This window comes from Ostrea edulis, chromosome 6, assembly GCF_947568905.1.
Source record: "Ostrea edulis chromosome 6, xbOstEdul1.1, whole genome shotgun sequence".
NCBI lineage: Eukaryota > Metazoa > Mollusca > Bivalvia > Ostreida > Ostreidae > Ostrea > Ostrea edulis.
In genome coordinates, this window is record NC_079169.1 from 59,032,690 (window position 1) to 59,054,830 (window position 22,141).

General features: G+C 35.5%; 1 protein-coding gene across 4 annotated transcripts; it reads left to right on the forward strand.

Moving 5' to 3' along the window:
• Positions 1 to 7,574: 7,574 nt before the first annotated feature.
• Positions 7,575 to 21,474, forward strand: LOC125647728 (uncharacterized). Of its 4 annotated transcripts, none has more exons than XM_048874522.2 (4): positions 7,575 to 7,741; positions 8,260 to 8,312; positions 16,457 to 16,577; positions 19,425 to 21,474. In XM_048874522.2, exons 3-4 carry the CDS (start codon positions 16,458 to 16,460, stop codon positions 21,288 to 21,290), a joined length of 1,986 nt encoding a protein of 661 aa, XP_048730479.1. In that variant the 5' UTR covers positions 7,575 to 7,741; positions 8,260 to 8,312; position 16,457; the 3' UTR covers positions 21,291 to 21,474. The 4 variants fall into 4 exon arrangements, with proteins under 4 accessions (XP_048730479.1, XP_048730483.1, XP_048730481.1 ...); XM_048874526.2 differs by having other exon boundaries at positions 7,612 to 7,741; positions 16,457 to 19,337; XM_048874524.2 differs by lacking the exons at positions 7,575 to 7,741; positions 8,260 to 8,312 and adding an exon at positions 12,701 to 12,816.
• Positions 21,475 to 22,141: the final 667 nt, after the last annotated feature.

The following is a 22,141-nucleotide window of genomic DNA, read 5'->3' on the forward strand; positions in this document are numbered from 1 at the left end:
ATATGGTATTGGAGGGGGAAACTTCGTTTTTTATAACAGTTTATCAGCTACCTCTCAAGGAGATACGAATCTTACGGGAAGCTTATATCATGGGCACGAATTGTGCTCCTTTGTTAGCTGAACTGTTTCTATATTCATATGAAGCAGAATTTATTAAAAAACTTCTACATGAGAAGACAAAATCTCTCGCTGTGGCCTTCAATTCGACATTTCGATATATCGATGACGTTTTGTCTATTAACAATAATAACTTTCATTCATATGTCGATATGATATATCCCTTTGAGCTGGAAATAAAGGACACCACAGAGTCGTCCACTTCTGCTTCATACTTAAATATTTTATTGAAAGTAGACATTAACGGCAAACTGACAACTCAACTGTATGACAAACAGGATGATTTCAGCTTCTCCATCGTCAACTTCTCATATTTATGTAGCAATATTCCATTATCACCTGCATATGGTGTTTATATATCTCAACTGATTCGATATGCAAGAGCTTGTTCTGCGTATAGTCAGTTTTTAAATCGAGGTAACCTACTGACAAACAAGTTGATGGTACAGGGGTTTCAACAGTGTCGATTGAAGTCAGCATTTCGCAAATTCTATGGTCGTTATAACGATCTAGTTCGTCAATTCAACATCATTGGGTCAAATGCTGTCTGGCGTGTTTCATACCAATTGTTAAGCCGTTCTTGACACACTGATTTTGACTGAGGATAACTCTGATTACCTGAACAGGATATAAGGCTAACGGTGGGTGTGACCGGTCGACAGGGGATGCTTATTCCTTCTATGCACCTGATCCCACTTCTGGTGTGTTCAGGGGTCCGTGTTTGCCCAACTATATATTTTGTATTGCTTGTAGGAGTTATGAGATTGATCACTTCTCGTTATCTTCACCTTTCATCATGCAAATGATTGAAGGTGACATAATCACGTCCCATTACAAATGAAGTATACTGGGATCATTTTGTCCGTCGGTTTGTCCGTCTGTCTTTAAGCATAATTTGTCCAGAGAGTATCTATTTAACACTAATGAGCTGATTTTATTAAAACGTTAAATATGTACATCTTGAATATGCACCTGCTTTTTTAAAATTCAAGGAATTTATGGAATTTGTTTTCCATTTTGAAGGCATTGTCAATGTTCATAAACCAATGAACAGATTTGAGTCAAACTGTGTGTATATATTATGTAAATAATGAAGTTGGGCACTTGTAATTTTTATTGAGATTCTTTAACATTCAAGGAAGTTTATTGATATTTTCAGTTTACATGTGTGTGGTTTTTTTTAACTTAATGGACATTTAGATTTTGTAGCAATCTGTTCTCTCACAGAGACTTTTGCATTAGTTTAGAGGGTATAATGGAATCATCAGTTCATTTTCCTGACTGTCTGTCTGTCAGTGGATATGATTTTGTTGTTAATAAATGTGTCGTTCACTGGCTCATGTATGTTGGAATATTTATCCATGAAATAATATTCAGATGTTATAGTAAACATGTCTTAAACATTCTAATTTTAAACCGAGTAAGACTCTTCTACAGAATATGTTGTCTTGCATTTACAATTGCTCTCAGGAAAACAGAGATCAGAACATATTCCTTAAATGAGGAAAAAGTTCCTTAGTGCAAGTTTTTGAACAGGTTTTGATCATATGTCACAAAGTAATAAGCAAATGACTTTCAGACAAAGGTCACTCAAAGTCATTTTGTAAAGGTCTAGGTCACGCAACATATACATTATACATAAACAAATCCTTCACTTCAACGGTATTTTAACAGTTACATGTATTGATCATTGCGCAAGTCATCCGCCATATGAAGTAGTTCATTAGTTAGAAGCAGTTTGGGGGATCATCCATCAGTTTTACTATTATTCTTGTAAAATTAACAGATTTTGGAGCATCCAAAGGTGACAAAAAAGGGATAATACTTGCCAAAAGGAAAAGAAAGTTCAACGAAACTCTCCCAAATCAGGAGGTATGATGAAGAACATGTGCACAATTTCTGTACAAATTCATAGTACAGCCAAGACTTGCTAAAATATTATGATTGGTGAACACTTCTGTTATCTATGCAAAAAAAAAATCAAGATAACCAAAAAAAAAATCATCTGATTTCTGCCGTGTACATTTTATACATTGTGCTCCTTTGTTAGCTGACCTGTTTTTATATCCCCGTGAAGCAGAATTTACTCAAAAACTTCTACGTGAGAAGAAAGAAATATCTTGCTGTGGCCTTCAGTTCGACATTTAGATATACCGACATGTTTTCTATTAACAATAATAACTTTCATTCACATGTCGATTCGATATATCCCTGTGAACTCGAAATAAAAGACACCACAGAGTCGCCCATTTCTGCTTCATATTTAGATATTTTTTTTTAATATAGATATTAACGGCAAACTAACAACTCAACTTTATGACAAACGGGATGATTTCAGCTTCTCCATCTTCAACTTCCCATGTTTATGTAGCAATATTCCATTATCACCTGCGTATGGTGTTTATATATCTCAACTGATTCGATACGCAAGAGCTTGTTCTGCTTATGATCAGTTTTTGAATCGAAGCAGGCTACTGACAAACAAGTTGATGGTGCAGGGGTTCTAACAGTCTCGTTTAAAGTCAGCATTTTGCAAATTCTATGGTCGTTATATAACGATCTAGTTTACCAATACAACCTTTCAATGGATGAAATGCTGTCTGAGGTGTTTCATACCGATTGTTAGGCCGTTCTTGGCATACTGATTTTGACTACGGATAACTCCGTTTATCTGATCAAAATATAGGGCTCACGGCAGGTGTGACCGGTCGACAGGGAATGCTTACTCCTCCTAGGCACCTGATCCCACCTTTGGTGTGTCCAGGGATCCGTGTTTGCCCAACTATTTATTTGTATTGCTTATAGGAATTGTGAGATTGATCACTGTTCGTTTTCTTCACCTTTCACACACAAGAAAACAAGGCCCTGTCTACATCAGTATTGGAATTCTTCTTTAGAAACCAGTTACTTGATATTGCAAAGTATGATGTATAGATGTAATGTATGATAAAAAATCACAAAATCATTCAATATTTATATTTCATCCAGGAGGCTTCTGTACATGTGTTATGGATGTTGAGTATGAAGTTACAGACGTGGTAGATGACTACACATGTGATATTACATTTAATTCTCTGAAAGACTAAATCATCCATCAAGACATCGGCAACACAATATGACATCATCTAACAATGTAAAAATTCTGTGGACAAGGAAATGTGTAGACATCAAAAGAGAAAGTCACCAAACATTCCTCTAGTAGTGAAATAGAATATGCATGTGCCCAGAATAGTTAAGTGAAGGGCTGGGCTCTCAAAAGGATCAGTAAACGATTCAATAACAAGGCTAATGACTATGTTCAGCTCTTCGAAGAAGGAGAAAGGACGGGGCGCGCTGTAAATATACACGAACAGAGGTATCAAATAAATTAAAGACAGCTGGAAATGAGGATGGAAACAGTTTTCACCAGAGGAATGGCTGAGTTTCCACCAAGTCCAGGGACCGTTTTGTAGATTTGACAAAAAAGTCAATTTGTTTTTTGTAGAAGCTAAAGAAGAGACTGATGAAGACCTGAATGACATTAATGAAAGCACACGTCAAGAAAATGAAGATAATTTACAGTCAGTTTGCATGTAGAATATAACAGCCCCAGGTGATGCATCAAACTACATACACATGTATGTATACAGAAATACAAACAAAAGCAACTATCCATCAGTTGATATATACTTATTTTACGCGAGTATATGGCGAAATGATTTGTATACATCAAATTGCGTGAACATGAATTCAGTAAAAGAGAAAGTGTCAGTAGCACTTACTAGCTCTTTCTTTACAAATTATAACAAGTACCAGGCATAAAGACACAAGCTATTGTCATTTGATAGATTAGTAATGTGAGTGAATGTACATATGTGAGATTCTTTATGATGTGTAATTGTTTTACTGATATTATGTGTGTGTTAATTGATTGACTTTGATCGTTAATCCTGTGTACAGAAATGAGCCAAAACTAATCAACATTATAGAATTTTATAGACTGATTTATATAAGCATTGTTTTGCTTTTCTTATATACAGTAGAATGTATATAAAAATTTATTTCTGAATTTTCATAGGTTCTATTAATTTGTCATGAATTTTAATCATTGATTGATTATATGGTTATATTTACGTCATATTTTTTACTATTTATTTAGATCAACGATCTTTATTAAAAGGGCATGGACACGATTTGAGCTGAAAATTTCAATTTTGTTCCCATTTTTCATGTTTAGAATGCTCCACTAAGGCATTTCTAATGGTCAGCAAAAATTTGAATGTCAATTGTTGAGGTACATGGGAGATACAGAGCTCACAATTCTTTGTTATGTAAACAAGGTTCGTGCCATGTTTTTGATTACATAGGTTAAATATTACTAGTAAAAGCTTCATTTAAAGCAGAGTTTTTCAATTTAAAAGTGAATTCTGAACACACTTAAATAATTTCTAGTGCTTGGCACATCTCAGTTTGTTTTAAACATGCTATTTTCTATTAAGCAATCTATATGTAAACTTTTAAGGAATGTTGACTTATAAACGTAGATGAGTTATGTCACGCTGATAATCTTATGAAATAAATGGAGCATTTTCATATTGTACTCATATATACATATGAATGACAATATCTGGATTTTCGCTGATTGAGCTTTTGTAATTATATTGAGATTTGTATCATGATATTCATTACATCACATGGGATAGTGGTACATGGTGTAGCGTTGTGCATTCATGAACGAACTCTACTCGGAGCCTAATTAACTGATTTGGGATTTCTACTTATATTGCTGATTGCTAACGACCATCTGATCCTATATGATGAGGATAACAAACTCCCTTCATTGTTAAATACCTCCCGCCTACCTTGTAACCACCTTTAGAACTACTGTATATCCAACTGCTTAGCTAATCGGATTTTATCGGAGCGGATCAAAGATCTGATTTTAATCAGATTGTCTGCTTAGCAAACGAACGATCATTTAAATCAATTTTGATTTTCATACACTTTTTGACATACACCTTTTCTCAAATTCATGAGGTATCGTAAATTACTTTCCTAGTGTTGGAGAAATATTCGTAAGACTTGTTAGTATCACTTTCTTGCGCAAATTTATCGTCGCATGATAACCATTTCTTTTATGAAAAAGGTGTAAGCTTTCCGAAAGGTAAATTGCGAATAAGTGTTGTCACAAATGTGAAAGTAGGTTTACTGTGAGTGATATAGACGGGACTGTACGTGGGGAACACTGAAGACGCTTATTGTCATTAAAATCCGATTGTATTCCGTGTATGGACAGCCATCTTCGAATATTGACCATTTTGTTCTTTCCATCATCATTTTATTATCCCTTTGTCGAAGTTTCATTAAGGTCACCAAAAGTTCAATTTTCGCTTCGAAGATGTATTGCTAGCAAAAATAGTCAATTCACAATCACAGACATTAAAGATCATCAGGGGAAATAATTCTACACCATTTATGGAAAAAATGAAATTGCAGAACTGCTCTACTCATCAATCATTGATTGTCATGCAATAAAAACAGAAATGTGAGAACATGTAATATGTAATCGAACTGACAGACACTATGCTTTATTTTCGGAACGGACTATTCACTCGTCTTTGATGAGGCATTGTAGTGCCATATTCTGAATTCTTTTGCATATTATGAGCTGTAAACTCGGTCTATTAAGAGGAAGTTTCGATTGCTACATCTGTATCTCCACATGTTAATCCCGCGTGTTATTGTGTCAGGTTTGTGGCATCAATATACTAAAAAATGCTGTCGATTTGTACACAATTCTCAGTCGCGTGAAATTTTCATTAAGTAATTGGCATCAATGGTGTACATTGTAGGCTTGAATTATTTGATTGATTTTCAAAAGATGTCTGTCTGCGCTTTGGGATGTACTGTATACCAATCTCTACTGTAATAAAGTAGTTGATTCAGTGATTTGTCTGAAACACGGATACAATTCGTTTATGAGTGTCAAATGTATAATATCCAGTTCATCGAATCGCAAATTTTATTTTTGTTAATGGAGACTATATAATATTTGGCGAACAAAACACGTATTATTTTATTCAATTGTTAAGAAATTCATTATGCTTATGAATCCCGAGTGGTTTCAAATATAATATTATGCAGATTGCAAGAAAATAAGAAAAACATTATTCAGAGAAATAATGTTCTTTGTCACAGCAAATTTCCTGTGTGGCGACTTCTCCAGAGAAGATGAAAGAGGCAAATAGGACAATACTGTCGCTGTCATTCACGTGACAATACTGCCGCTGTCATTCACGAGAAAAAACGCAGCAAGTGCACTCTTTAAAAACGACTGGCGCAGCCTATGTACAAAAACATTACTAGTGGAGATAACTGAAATCAAACAGCAGATATGCTTGTGCCGAGTTTTGTTGTTTTGTGTTAAAGTTAGACTAGACACTGCACTATATTGATATTTTAACGAGAATCCTTATGGAATCAGACCAATAGAAGATTTAATTGCCAGTGGTTAGATATGCTTAGTTAACGTTTCAGATGAAGGAAAATTGGTCAATTCGAATTTTTATTGGGTATAATCTATGGTACAGGAGGTAAGCACCACAGATGTTTAAAGGGGAATAACTCCTACTAATTACTTTGTTTGATATTGTCATTCCATTTACATGCAAGGGGCATCCCAAAATATGGCTATAGTGCAATAGGTGTACATCACGAAAATCCCGAGTTTAAAAAATTACTGACAGCTCATGTTTTTTATACAAACTCTACAGATGTATTTATTGGAAAATACAGAGTTATCTGCCCAATATGTAGTAAACCTGCGCAATATTGAACAACTAGCATGCTCAAGGGCCAAACTAAAATATACTGTTGAATTCATGATTCTTGATCATTTGGAAACAAACTTTTTAAAATAATCATTTGTAGCGTTTTCATCAATGAATCAAATTCAGACTACACATACAACATGTAGGCATAACATGTGTATTTTGACAACTTTGGGAAATTGATAGATAGATCGGATATAAACCCCTTCAAATTTGCGGCAATCACTAGGCACTTTAAAGACCTGTGAAAACATTCAAATTTTGTTTCACTATATACCCAATGTACATTGTGTTTTCCTTCTTGAAAGTTTTTAAGCCATTGTAAACATTTTTACAACGCAGCAACCATTTGATATCTCGTGTCTTTATCATTCACTCAGAAGCCAGCTGCGCAGACATTGAAGTAGGCAGTTTGAATAAAAAGGAACACGAGTTAGATTGCATATCTAAACAGTAATTACATGTTACATCGTCACATTTAAGCTAGACACATAATATATTTACTTCACTTAAGGTGTTGACACAAACAATGAAATCGTTATTTGATATCTGGTTTTTATGGCGTATTAGTTTTGAGAGTTTTGACAAAAGATTATACAGGCATTCGCCACTATCACGATAGATTATCTTACGATATTTGTGTCTTTTGAGTAAACAAATAAACCTAACGATATGACCGCGATCTTTCTGTCTTGGGGGTAGATACATTTTTTTATCTTGTGCCCCATGTATTCGGATGAGGCATTTTAGGCGTTGAATATTAGCGAACTGATGAACATCACAAAGGGTGATGCGACACATAAGAAACTTGAGAGGTAAGTAATTGGATTATGTTATATCAATCACATTTTGATATGTTTCTTAAATGTTTTGCCAATCAAAGAACATTGTTGGAAGTCGTAATTCAAGAATGGTTTGTAACATGCCAAGCTGATTTCACATATCGATCACAGCAAGCCCCTAAATTCTTCTTCAAAATGAATTAAAATAAATTGATTTTTGTAATTTGCAGTGAAGAACCTTAAGTGATCAAATATTTAGTTCTCATAATTAGCATTGATTTCTTTAATGAGTAACGCTCGGGCGGTATTGGATCCATGTTACAATATGTCTTGTTTAAACAAAAATGTAGAGTGCCTTCTCGATTATAAATCGAAATTCCCCTTTTTCAATAGAATGCATGATAAACATCTTTAGTCATATCAACATGTCAATTTGAAGCAATAGAAAACCATTCAGATTCCGCAAACAAATCTGTATAACGAATACAAGTACTGGAATATCATACATGATTAAAATTTTAATAGTAGAAGTCGATGACTTTATTTTTCAGATAGAGATTTTCCTTATGCACGATTGAAATTACCTAGAGACTAAAAGAGTCAGGTAGGAATTTTATCATACTTTACATTACTTTATTTTATCAATCAGAATCCGTGGCCCATTTCTATCTTCCTTTAGCATGGAACATTCCTTAATATTGAATGTAAGTTTAAAATAAAATGATCTAGTAAAGTTGGTACATTTTTATCTTATACCCCATGTATTCGGATGAGGCATTTTAGGCGTTGAATATTAGCGAACTGATGAATATTCAACGCCTTAAATGCCTCATCCGAATACATGGGGCATAAGATAAAGAATGTATCTACCCCCAAGACGGAAAAATTGTGGATAGTTTGTCCCCGAAGATACTTGTCGCTTGATATATGTTACGTCATGAATATAAACAATAACGAAATAATACTGGCTGACCAGTAAAAATGTGGAGTCTGTAAGGGGCATAGGCTCCAATAGATCGGTTGGTGTCCCTCGGATTATCCTTCGAGATATCAAAGATTTGTCTTATGTACAATCGCCAAATTGTCAGCTTTGGTACAGAAACGAAAATTCTTATACCCAAATTAAAGACTGTTATGTTCTTTTAAGAGATATTTTTTTTATGATTCCTTTTCAGATACCATGTGCTCGATCTCAAAATGTTCTGTAAAAAATTGTAAAACTTGTGATATACTGATCACTAGAAATTCATTTAGTAGTAATCTCACCGGACTTAGTTTCTGTACCAAAACTTTTGATGATTTGACTTGTAAATCTTTTAACGTTGTCTATGCTATTGAGTGTAACCTATGTGGCTTTAACTAAGGGTTCACTTAATAAAAGAATATCGGGGCACATATTTCAAATAAATAATGGTGGTAACCAACTTCTTTGCAAGCATTTCAATTCATCGAACCACCCATCTTGTCCATGAAGGTCAGGATTTTGGGAACAAAATTACCATCACACAGACAATCCAACATTAAGTACTCCTTTTCGAAGACAACGAAAAGATCATTGGATCAGGACCCTAGGTACTGCATTTCCATATAGATGCAATGATAATGTATATTATGTGGGAAATTTGACTAGTCCACAAAGAAATAACGTGAATGTGATGGGACTCTTTCCCAATACTCAAAGACGAAAACGCAGTCATGAACATCGTTCATATAAAAGACCAAGTATAAATGATGTCACGTTTGATTCACTTTTACCTTACGTCAACAGACAATTAGATCCACATCATATTCGTACAAAACTTTACTTTGCTCCATTGCGAGTTTTACATACGTTATTTGAAGAAGCTACAGTTAGTCTATACTTGGATTTTTCAACACCTGAATATAGACTGAACTCTATGATTATGGATGTTGCCAATCACAGGCTATTTAAACCACCACGGGTCATGGATGATATTCCTTCCAACTCATGCCGCCAGTTCCTTAAGTTCAAATTTACAAACAAAGGAATAGATGCTGTCAACAAAAGCCACATTCATCGCCATTAAAGAGTTCAGTTCTGTATTCCAAATTATTTCAAGTTCAAGACTACACCCAGTATTTCCTACAAATATACTTCTATTATTGCATCCAAACTTTTTGATTATAAACAGACTTTGCAGTGCCTATATATAAATTATCTTATACTTAATCCACCTACGTGTTCTTCTTTCAACTATAGTCAAGCTGGACATGTCATTACTGGTGATGTTGATATAGGTGAAAACAAGGACCTCAAATCACTTATTCTAAAAGGTCCTAAATACAGAGAACCTCGGTCTTTTAATTGGCGATAGAACTTCATCTCTATTATGAATTCTGTCGAAGATTGTGCCAGACCATGTGCTAAATATGCAAAAGAAGAACTTCATACATTGTCAGAATGGATTAAAAGTATAAGAGGAATATCAAAATCCCGCATTAGACATATCAAAACAAAAGTACGTACCATCTATCCTTCTGTGTTTAGTAAACCAGAAGTGATAAAAGAATTAGATTTGTTACATGGAGAATATGTTTTGGTTCCAGCTGACAAAGCTTGTAACAACATTGTCTTTGTAAGGCTGTATTTTAAACGAACTTAGCATTAATTCCACTTTTGGAAATCGTACTGATCTCACCTCTGGTGTGTCCAGGGGTCCGTGTTTGCCCAACTATCTATTTTGTATTGATTATAGGAGTTATGAGATTGATCACTGTTCGTTATCTTTACTTTCATACTCCAACTGCCCTTTCAAAAGATGAAATTCTTTCAAACCATGCTTCAGTTGTAGACCCATTTAATATCCCAGTCAATGGGTCGGATGAATATGAGTTATCATACCTATACTGGATTCCTAAACTACATGAATACCCTTACAAACAAAGATACATTGCTGGATCTAGTAATAGATAGCTGGGCAAACACGGACCCCTGGACACACCAGAGGTGGGATCAAGTGCCAAGGAGGAGTAAGCATCCCCTGTCGACCGGTCACACCCGCCGTGAGCCCTATATCTTGATCAGGTAAACAAGAATATTTTGAAAACCTTCTGATGAAGAGCAGCAGGACCAGTGTTATTAGTTGTTGTTTGATTATCAGACAGACGATAAACAACGTCATCAGGCTGACGATAAACAACGTCATCAGACAGACGATAAACAACGTCATCAGGCTGATATGTTACATGTATGTTGATTGTAAAGCTTAACAGGCAACACCAAAAGTAGAGTCAGATGTTCCATAAACAACCACTTTAAGATTAGTTCACTATTTTGACAATATATATATGCGAATACAAATGAAAGGAGTCGATTATCATTATATATATTTAACGTTTCCTTTCTCTAAAAATACAGCTTATGAGGGGTTCATGGGGAAGAGGGAGTGGGGTGGTCTTAAATCATGATTTGTTGGATTTCTTACCCAATCACTCAAACTGAAACTACTTATGATCTAGCTGGTATATACTCATCATTCTGTATAAGGTTTCAAAGCTACAGAAATAGACAAAGTATAGACTATAGCAATTCAATGATATAGTCAGATACTTATTCAGTGTCATTGACTGAACTAATGCCGAAAACCGTTACAGCATAACCAAAAATCCTTTTTGTCTTCATATGGGTTGATTGATTGGTGTTTCCGCCACACTCAACAATTTTTCAGTTATTTGATGGCACCCAGTTTTTATTGGTGGAAGAGAGAACCCAGATATAATGTACCTGGGAAGAGACCACCGACCCTCCGAAAGAAAACTTGGAAACTTTCTCACCGGCGCGAGTGGGATTCAAACCCGCGCCCACCAAAGGTGAGAGACCGTGTGATATTGAACGCGATGCTCTAACCACTCGGCCACGGAGGCCCCTCTTCATAATCTAACCTCGATCATCCATTATAATCCCTACAAACGTCTGAACTCTTTGTTTAGTATTTTCTGAACTCAAAACGAGGCTTATCAAAATTCTAATAAAGACGCTGATTGGCTAGTCAAAGAGATAATATCCATGGGAACTACTTTAAATCACCATCTAGAGAATTGAAGCATAAATTTCCACTGAAAGGAAACCAGATTTAGTGTTTAGAACATTGTTTCCTGTTCGAAAAGATCTGCTTGGATTCTTCTTTACGTAGCCATTACGCAAATTGAATGTGACACCTGGAATAAACCTGGTTTAAAATAAACATTTACCATAAATCCCGATAAAATATTGATTGAAACAGTATTTCATATTATACTGATTAAGTATCTTTTTTGTGCTCATACCAGGATCTTGCAATACTTATTAGGTACTATTGCAAACGCATTTTCATTCAATAACATCCTTAACGCTTTTAATGGCGCTACAGAAAGCGTCCAGACGTTTGTGGGGAGTATAGACAAACATTTAGATGATTGAGATTGTAAAACTCCGGATACATTGAATGAAAAGTTGGTTGAAGAGAAAACCTAATCCGTATTCTTAATTGCGGTATAAGAAATGAAATAGGGAAAAAAATAGATAAACTCTAAGAAAAGCAACAGTATATTAATGACACAATGGACCTTAGTTAAATTTGGTTCAATTTCAATGATAATTACATAACTGGTATCATTCGAAAAGGTGTGGGGCACAAACACGGTTGTACCCCCTGCTTTGAAAAATGGGGGACACGTGTTCGGTTGCCCCCTTTTCCTACACCCTTGTTTGAAGGTAATCACTACTGCCTGTATACAACACACTACAATGGAATTGTTGCCATACACTTGGAAGTTCGCGTGCGACTTTTAAACCCTAATGTATATTATCTTATAAAAATAAACTATTTTCATTTTGGATTTGTGTTGGGAAAATTCATGTATTGCAGTATGTCATGGGTCATTAAAGGGAAATCGATAAGTGAACATATACAACAGAAAACAATTCAAAAGGAAATGCTTAGTAAAAACGAAACAATGAATTTGAAGACAGCGAACTTTAAATTTTTGCCTCAGACCACATGGTGTCGCTAAGAAAAATTAAGATAATGAAAAACATGTAAATAATTTCATTAACAAATTGTTAACTGAGTATTGGAATCGAAAAAGTCTTGTGGATTGAGCTTAAGGTAAGTTTAGACGTTGACATACAATTTACTTGTGTTAATTGCCACTCCTGAAAATGACAAGTGTCTTTTACCAGGTTTTCGGGGCATTACAAAATATGTATTAGACGTGGTGACCCCGAGGTAGTTTACTGACCACATCGATGTATGTTACAGAAGAAGGAAGTGCGGGGCCAATTTCCGACTCCCTTTGTCATTAACATTATCAAGAATTCTGAAATCTTCATCGTAGAATTTCTTCATTAACGTGGACTATTCCAGATTGATAATGAAAATATCGACAAAATTGCCGAAAAGTTTATCATCTACTACAACAGGCCTTGAACATTTGTGTTATAGGTATAGATGATCATGTACAGTGTATCTGCATGCTGTCACGTGTTCAATTCAAAATTTACAACATAAAAAATGGCGCCAAGGTGATATTGTGCGAAATAGGAAAGAGAAGTGATTCAAGATACAGTAAACGGATTATGTCATAGCCAGTCTCAGCTATATGTTGGTCACATTTTTCTGCCAGTCTCATCTATATGTTGGTCACATTTTTCTGCCAGTCTCAGCTATATGTTGGTCACATTTTTCTGCCAGTCTCATCTATATGTTGGTCACATTTTTCTGCCAGTCTCAGCTATATGTTGGTCACATTTTTCTGCCAGTCTCAGCTATATGTTGGTCACATTTTTCTGCCAGTCTCAGCTATATGTTGGTCACATTTTTCTGCCAGTCTCAGCTATATGTTGGTCACATTTTTCTGCCAGTCTCATCTATATGTTGGTCACATTTTTCTGCCAGTCTCAGCTATATGTTGGTCACATTGTTTTGCCAGTCTCATCTATATGTTGGTCACATTTTTCTGCCAGTCTCAGCTATATGTTGGTCACATTTTTCTGCCAGTCTCATCTATATGTTTGTCACATTTTTCTGCCAGTCTCAGCTATATGTTGATAACATTTTTCTTTTGACAAGTGCTGCAAAAAAGTTTGACATTACCCCAAAATACGTGAAATGTCTAGCAGTGGAAAACTTACCAATCACCATACTATGTCTTAAAATTTAAGCCTAATCCACTGTCGTCCCAGAGGGTGTTTGATGAAATATGAAGATAACGAACAGTAATCAATCTCGTGATCCCATAAGGAATACAAAATTAAGAGCAGGGCAAACACGGACCCCTAAACACAGCAGAGGTGGGATGCTTGTGATGATTTTACACTTCTCCGACAATATGTGAACTTTTGACTGGTATTCCTAGTAGAAAATCAGTCTTTCCCGAACAGGTTGTTATATTTGGTGTCATGTAGGTCATCATAAATGATTGAATTTAAAAAACAAATTGCAAGTTGTTCTTAAATGCAATCGTTTCCATCTAAACAAAAACATACACTTGAATACTATTTTCTTAAATCCAACTAGGAATTATATTTACGGCATTTAACACTGAACATGACAAACTTTTAACAATATTTTATCATAGAAATACAGAGAATGAAAAAAACATGAAATATATTTTGTGTGTTTATTGGTATCTCAGAGTTCAAGGCTGAATTCATACATGCTCGTAAATTTATAGATGTTAACATTTAAATACAATAATCCTACTGGATAATGGTAGGGTTTTAGGCTTTTATTAAAGTTCTATCATCATCATATCATATGGAAGACACAATGCGATAGAATACCTTCTCTTGTAAGATGACTCCTGAATGGGGAAAAATTGTTCTGTTTGGGGAATTTTTTTTTGCACGTGTTTTATAGAACTTGAAAAAAGTAGATGAAAGAAGATTACAGACAAATAAAAGACTAACCAACTATGTGTATATAGATACAAAAACTCCCAGCTCATGAAAAGTAATAAAATATACGGGATTTTCTGGATCATGTTTAATCCTAGCTATTGAAAATAATAGAATCACTATGTGGGACTGTAGTTCTCCAATAGCTCATCTTTTGTCGTTGGAGAGTGACATGTATGTGTGCGTGTTCATTTCAGCCTTAAGCTTTCAAATACATATAAATCTCCTCAGTATCACATCACAAAGGATCACAAATAATCAGAACTCTGTCGATGTACAGACATTAAGTCAGAGTGGAATACCATACTGCTTAAAATAGGTTTTGCAAAACTGCATATTGACAAACTTCTCATAAATTGAAACAAAATTTCATCGTATGTTGAAGGGATTTTTAACCACAAGTTTATCCAAATGTAAAGGTGTCTCATTTTGTAAAGATTTTGTTCGATAGCATGCACCATTTGTACTCTTAAGAGTACATTAATCTATATACTGAGAGTATACCAATTAAACTGACAGGTTTAAGTCTAATCAGATATAGACATTGAAGTATCGATTTCACTCAACCACCAACATGGGTATTCGTTTTGTCTTTATGTCGTGACGTAATGAAAGAGTATTTAAATTAGAATTAGCACAGGTTTTGAGATGTTGACCATGCCAACACTAGCAAAGTGTCAATTGGTTTAACGGCACCAAAGAGATGTGTAAAAACGTTCAATAGACTTCTGATATCCAAGTGTAATTGCAGTCCATGGTTTGCAATTTGGGGCAAATATTGACATGCTGTAATAACTTGAATTAAAGATTTATACCGGTGGAAGGAAATATCAATATCACAGAAAAGGCTAGAAAACCCCTTAAGCCTCTTTTTTGTGGTATGATGAGAATGTATATTTTATCAGAGCATCGATCTACAGAATTATTAACGTATAGGGATGCATACTAAAGTAAACATGTTGATGTGAAATTATGTGTGCAAATATATTTATCGAACTTTGATTGATATCTAAAGAATATGGAAAATACTATTGTTTTGATCGGTTAGAGGCACGTGACATAAGAATGGATAGCACACTTGATATGTTTAAATAATCTGTGTAATAGTTAATTCGGATGTCATGTCATACACGGGTCACTGCTTTGCTTTGGTGTTTTAAGACTTATCTAGAATAGGGCACGGGAGAGATAAGAGAAGGATATTTTGAAGCAATATTTTCTTTGGTCGTTCACGTAGGCATATTTAATCACATTGTTTTTTTCCGAATTACGCTCCCTATATAAGCTTCAGGACTTTATCTTCAGTGAAACAAAAATGTGATGGGCATGCAGATGACTTCAGATGAGTGCTTCAGCATTAAAAGTGCAATCGTGTGGATACCTTAAAGTTTACAGATAATCTGAAAACGGTCAATTGATATCGACTGATTGAGTTTTGATTTGTGAAGGGTGCTTTCGATTATATTTTAACATAAAAGATAAGGAACTGAATTTTTCAGGCACCGAGATACGGAGTTTTGTAAAGATATGCAAACTGTCAGTGACATATTATAAATGATTACTGATGGGACTCGATTAATCCCGGTGTAGATCAACTCGCCTAGAAAAGAATTCATTTTTCTTTACCGAGCACACGTGTGTTAGAGGTGCTCGTTAACTTGAACCTTCTATTGGTGGACCTCTGTTATTTTTCGTCCAACATGTTGACACTAGATTTACCAGGGAATATACGCCGACAAAATACTCGCATCCTCTCTTCCATGCGATGGGATGAGGTTGTAAGTCTCCTCGCATCTCGCTACAAAGAAAAAGAGGTAATACTATATTTTTATTTTCATATTTTTTTACAGCATGGGCATATCCGCTGAGCCTCTAGATCTGGCTAAGATCAGACGAAACCAGCGCAGGCTGAAAGGTTTACTTTCGAATCCAGAAGTGCCAAATGATCACGTGACCCTTCAGCATTTTCCTGTGAGTGTGGGTAAATCGGCGAACACAGGCGAACAAGCAAATACAGTACTTGATTTCGGAAGTGAAACGAGTTTCTATTCTTTCCCAGATTAAATGATTTTACTTATGCATTACTAATGGCATGTCCGATTGCCCTCTTTTCTCGGGTACCAAACTGATTTACTATATTAAAAAAATAATTTACACTGCTCTTAATTTGTTATAGATTTGCAGTGTTGAGTAGATGTAATCATTTTTCTTATATACTGTGTGTAAAGGATATCGTTATCATTTTTAGAATGTTGAGTTTAAATTTGAATAGATGTGGGGTTTTTTTTTATTCACATGGCATTGTGTATACATTCGTATATATAGTGTATGAAAGCGGCCTGTGCATGCGATCTACATGTATCATTGATTTTGAAATTCTGAAAGATATGACAAGTAACAATTTCATAGAAAATATATTATTCATATGGTACGCTTTAAGAAATTTACGGATATCTAAACATCACCCTCGGAAACGATAATAAAAGGATGAATTCCCTACAATGTATAAATATTCTACAGAAAACGCCACCAAACGTTCCCCGTAGAAACCACGTGTTCTTACTCTAAAGGGATGTTAATTGCTGCTTTTAAGAAATATTATTTTGTTGCATACATGCACTTTATACATAACTATAGTGTTTTGCATGGTTTTGGGAAATAGGAAATTTTGAATTTGCATTTGTCATTAATTTTATTAATTTGTTACAAAGTTATGATTTCAATCAATTCATACATGTACACTGTATATTATACACAACAATTTATATATCATACAAAACTGTTCCTATCTTGTACTAATCAGTTCATATACATGTATTATACACAACAATCTTATATATTATACACAACAATCTTATATATTAAACACAACAATCTTGTATATTATACACAACAATTCATATACCACCGCTCGCAGTAGAGCGACCGCAAAAACCGAGGTCCCATGTCACAGCAGGTGTGGCGCGATAAAGATCGCTCCCTGCTCAAAGACCGTTAGCACCGAGCATAGGCCTAAATTTTGCAGCCCTTCACCGGCAATGACGACGTCTCCATATGAGTGAAAAATTCTCGGAAGAGGCGTTAAACAATATACGATCAATCAATCGTAACCGGGAGGTCGTGAGTTCGAACCAGCTAGTGTCATGTTAAACCTAAGACGTAAACATAAGTAGTGATTGCTCCTTCGCCAAACGTTCGGCATTTAGAAGTGAGAATCACGGGTCTTTTAGATATGACCATTAAAAATGGAGGTCCCATGTAAAGCAGACGTTGATAGGTTAAATAACCCTAGCGTCTCTGCTACGGTCATCAGGCTAAATTTGTGGTATTTCACCCACAGCTGGTGACGTCTCATTATGAGTGAAAAATCCTGGATCTGACGTTAAACAAACAACCGTCGAATACATCACATTCTATACACTCCAGAATCCATATGTCATAGACATGTAAATTACACCATCTTTCAATTGCCGTAGTATACTTAGATGTAAGTGAAGAGATATTTTCGAGAACAAAAGAGAGTGGAATTCGGTGTTCTTCAAAATACTGAACCTACATGTAACATTAAAAACCCTACAATAATCTATCAGAAGATGTAACATATTTGTCCTTACTGGCGTAATGTATGACCAAAAGGTTTCAAAATGAAATAGTACTGAAATATTAATTTCTATATGCTATAGTAAATTCAGTCTCAGACCAGAAAATATTGTGTTTAATTGCATTCCAATTTACATGTCGCCAAGAAAAATACGACGTCCGTCGTCATCCTGTTTGTTTAGATTTCTGATTAAATCTTTAATCTGTGTAAAATTCCTCTTATCAATCCATCTCCACTTATAAAAGAGACCAAATATGTATAAACATATTTTGCCAGCTGAATTTGGAGAGGCATGTAAAGCTAATTTTCTTCAATATATACATTGTAAACATCTTCTGTTGAAATGTCTCTGCTCTGTCGGGCAAAGTTTAAATACAGTTCCTTTGTCTACTTTTAAACAATTCACAGGGGTTTAAAAAGTTTAAAAAGATACAACCGAAGTTGCCTGTACCCCGTATCTGATTTGGGCGACTCTAATCTGGCTGATATAAAAGAACAATCTTCAATAATCCGCCAAACAATGAAGCTTCCTAAGTTCATTTGACAATGTTCGTTCTTCTCCACGCCTGTACATTAAATTTAGAATTTACAATTCAGAAGGCCTTATGAGATAACGACAACAAGTGTAACATACAAATATATCTGCTCTCTCATTCTTCTGTTAAGATGGGTACCCTTAGGGAATCATTGGTAAATCAGGCTTGACAATTATCCAAACAATCACTTTAACTATTAATATTTAATGTAAATTTCACATTAAATGGAGTTAATTTTCCTCTCTAAGATATCGATGCTTAATTATGTAACACTTCTGATGGATTCACGCTGAACACTGCCCTTTGAGTCCTTCCTATTTGACGACAGATGTCATTATTTTAAATCAGCCATGCGTCTGTCAGTGATTAAGTGTTAATGTAGCATTGTCATTAGCTGGTCATTATGTGTTGCTACAACTCCAACATGTCTCCTCACAAATATTCTATGTATATATTTTATTCTTGGGCGTTGATGGAAAGTGAATATAATTGCCGTTAAAAAGTGTTCGCAGAATGGGGATCGGAGAAAAGATTCATTTTAAACCCTTAAAAAATGTCATTGTGCACGGATATAGTATTCGTCCGGAACAGCAAGTATGTCTGTCATGTACTCCGAAGGTAGTTTTTGAAAGAGAAATATCACAATAACGTAAAATTAATTCACCATTTCCTCATTTTCAGATTCGACGCAAACCTCTTCCAGCTGGATTTTGTTACGTCTGCAGTCGCATTGACCCTGATGGAAAATTCAAACATCCGCATGGCTATCTCTTCAGTAAAGGTTTTTTCGCCCAGTGCGAGCACATGCCAAAAACGCCCTACCCAACGGTCATCATCGACAGTAAGGCTCCATCACCCTCCATTTCTGAACCGATACAGCCTATGAGGGGTCTTCGCGTGAAAATTACACGCAGAAGTAAATCACCCCCATCTAAGTATGGAAAGAAATATTTCGATAAATCGGCTCTTGATGGTGTTCGGTATGATGATGATTTCTACGAAAATTCTCGATACAGCGTACCATCTATGTTTGATCACGTTGAAGACGAAGGTGGAAAAAAAATTCCTGAAGTGGGAAAATTGTCGTGGATGGAAAGCGAGAGCGGATCTGATCCTGATCACGAGGATATTATAGTTAATTACATTGAGGATTGGAATGATGAAGATGCCGCGTTAATGGAAAATCAATCGGAATATGGCAACCAACAAACCACACCCACAGAACGTGAGGTCCTACTGCCTCCAATTGGGGGTCAAAAGTCGAAATCGGGAACGAGTAAATCCTCTGAATTTACCCTACCAGAGCCAAAATTTTCAGAGAAATTGCCTTTAATCCATGGCAGCGTCGATCGTATCAATGCCTCAAGAGAACGACTCGAAAAGAAACCAAGTAAAAGAAAGTCCCGAAAGTCGTCTGATACCTCCCCAAAACTTGACGATGCAGACATGATATATACTGGGAAAGACGATGAATATGGACACATTAAGTACCATCACCGTGGTATGTATGATTCAGTTCCGAGTGGTGGTTTAGAGTTACCACCGTCCCGAGAGACTCACAGCAGCAGACATACAACTAGTAAATCCTTGACAGCGGACAATCATTCAACGCTTGACCAGGAAATGGACAAGAAAAGTAGATCAAGGTTAAGTTCTGGTGAAATATCGTTCGGGATTCCGGAGACACCTTCGATGATTATCGCCAGAATCAGTAATTCTGACCACTGGTGTCAGTGTGAAGATGTCGATATGTCCACTATCAAATGCCCAGAATGCCATATTGTTGGCGGACATGAAAAATGGTGCATACATTCAAGATCTTCAGCAAAGCAAGGGAATTGTCCAAAATGTGGAAAACCCATCAAAAGAAATAATATTAGAGGATCAAGTTACAAGCATCAGAAATCCAGACGAGATTCTAAATCTACAAGTAAATCTGAAGAATTCGATATATCGGCTGGAAAGAATCGCGATTTCATGGATGATTATGAAAATAAACGTGTTCGATTTGATGATGAACATGATTTTGATCAGAAGAAACGACTGGATATGATCCGACAAAATGACGAAGATTACATGGCTGGCGTGGATGATATTTTATATGATCAGGAAAATTATGGAAGATTATGGACACCAAATAGTCAAGACGAAGAAGACCGCAAACGGAAGAAAATAAATCCCAACATTCACCGCGAGGCCTACCTACGAGCACTCTTAGATGTGAAAAACAACCAACTGAAAAAGATTGCAGAAGTCGATGAAAATTTCTTTGCAAGCAGACTCTGTCGCCCACACGTCTTTTCATATTTCCGCCTTCGACCACAGCAAGCAAAGCACAATGCGATGAGTGAGCCTGTCAATATTGGCTTGAAACCAGACGAATCAAAAGGCATTCCGCCCAGAAAAGGAATGAAACATATATTTGGCAAAGTGAAAGTAGACGACTTTTATCCTGGTGGAAAGAAAAACCCGAGTTTTAATATATCCATGAAGAAAGAAGACAAGAGACAAACGATGCCTATACACAGCATAAACTATAGCAAGTAGATAATTTACTAACGCAATATATGTACATATATTTGTATATAGTCAGGTTTTACTTGTTTTCATTTTAATGCAACAAGAATAACATTGTAATTTTCATTTTGTGGATGAAGAGAATAATCGCTGCAAGAATGAAAATTGTATTTCCTATCGTGTAAAGTAAAACTGTAATAAAATTGAATGTGTTTTATTGAGTTGTTCCGATAAAACGGATGGTAAAGGTAAACAATCTTCTAAAGGTTTTTTTAACCCCCCTCCCCCCTGAAACATAAATGACGTCACAAGAAAGATTCACGAAAACTATGTTTTCTTCTTCACTGTGCATGTGCGTTCTGTCAATGCTATTTATTAAAAACTATATTTGGAATTTAAAATAAAAGCATCACATTTGGTGGAAACGTTTTCTATTTTTAAATATTCTATGGAAAGAAATTTCAGTTTAAGATATACTTCTCAAAAATGTAGCATCGTTTATCTTTTCAATGTAAAATTGCGACGAGAGTATTCAGTATGTTTTACATGTATATGTATTTATGAATTATTATTCACCCCTACTATGTAGTGCAAAGGGCATATATGGAAATGGTGAATAACAGTTATATCACAAGAAATTCACAATATACTGACGCTATTTCACACTGACGCTCTTCATGAAAGGTGTGCCAGCGTTGTGCGTCGCCTCAGGTATTTTCAAAAATGAAATTTGTTTCTTTATCCAGCAGGGTCAATAAAGCTAGGATGTATCCAGGTTTTTTTTTCATAACCCATTCATTTGAGATTATAAGACTCTTTCATGAGTCGCTATGGAATATAATGTAATTCCACCCGAGGGTTGCAAAAAAAGCGGTAAAACC

What these genes read in the sequence shown, in the direction of transcription:
- LOC125647728 (XM_048874522.2), top strand. Translation starts at nt 16,458, where the DNA reads ATGGGCATATCCGCTGAGCCTCTAGATCTGGCTAAGATCAGACGAAAC. An exon ending in TGACCCTTCAGCATTTTCCT is followed by an intron (nt 16,578 to 19,424) that starts GTGAGTGTGGGT and finishes CCTCATTTTCAG; the next exon opens with ATTCGACGCAAACCTCTTCC.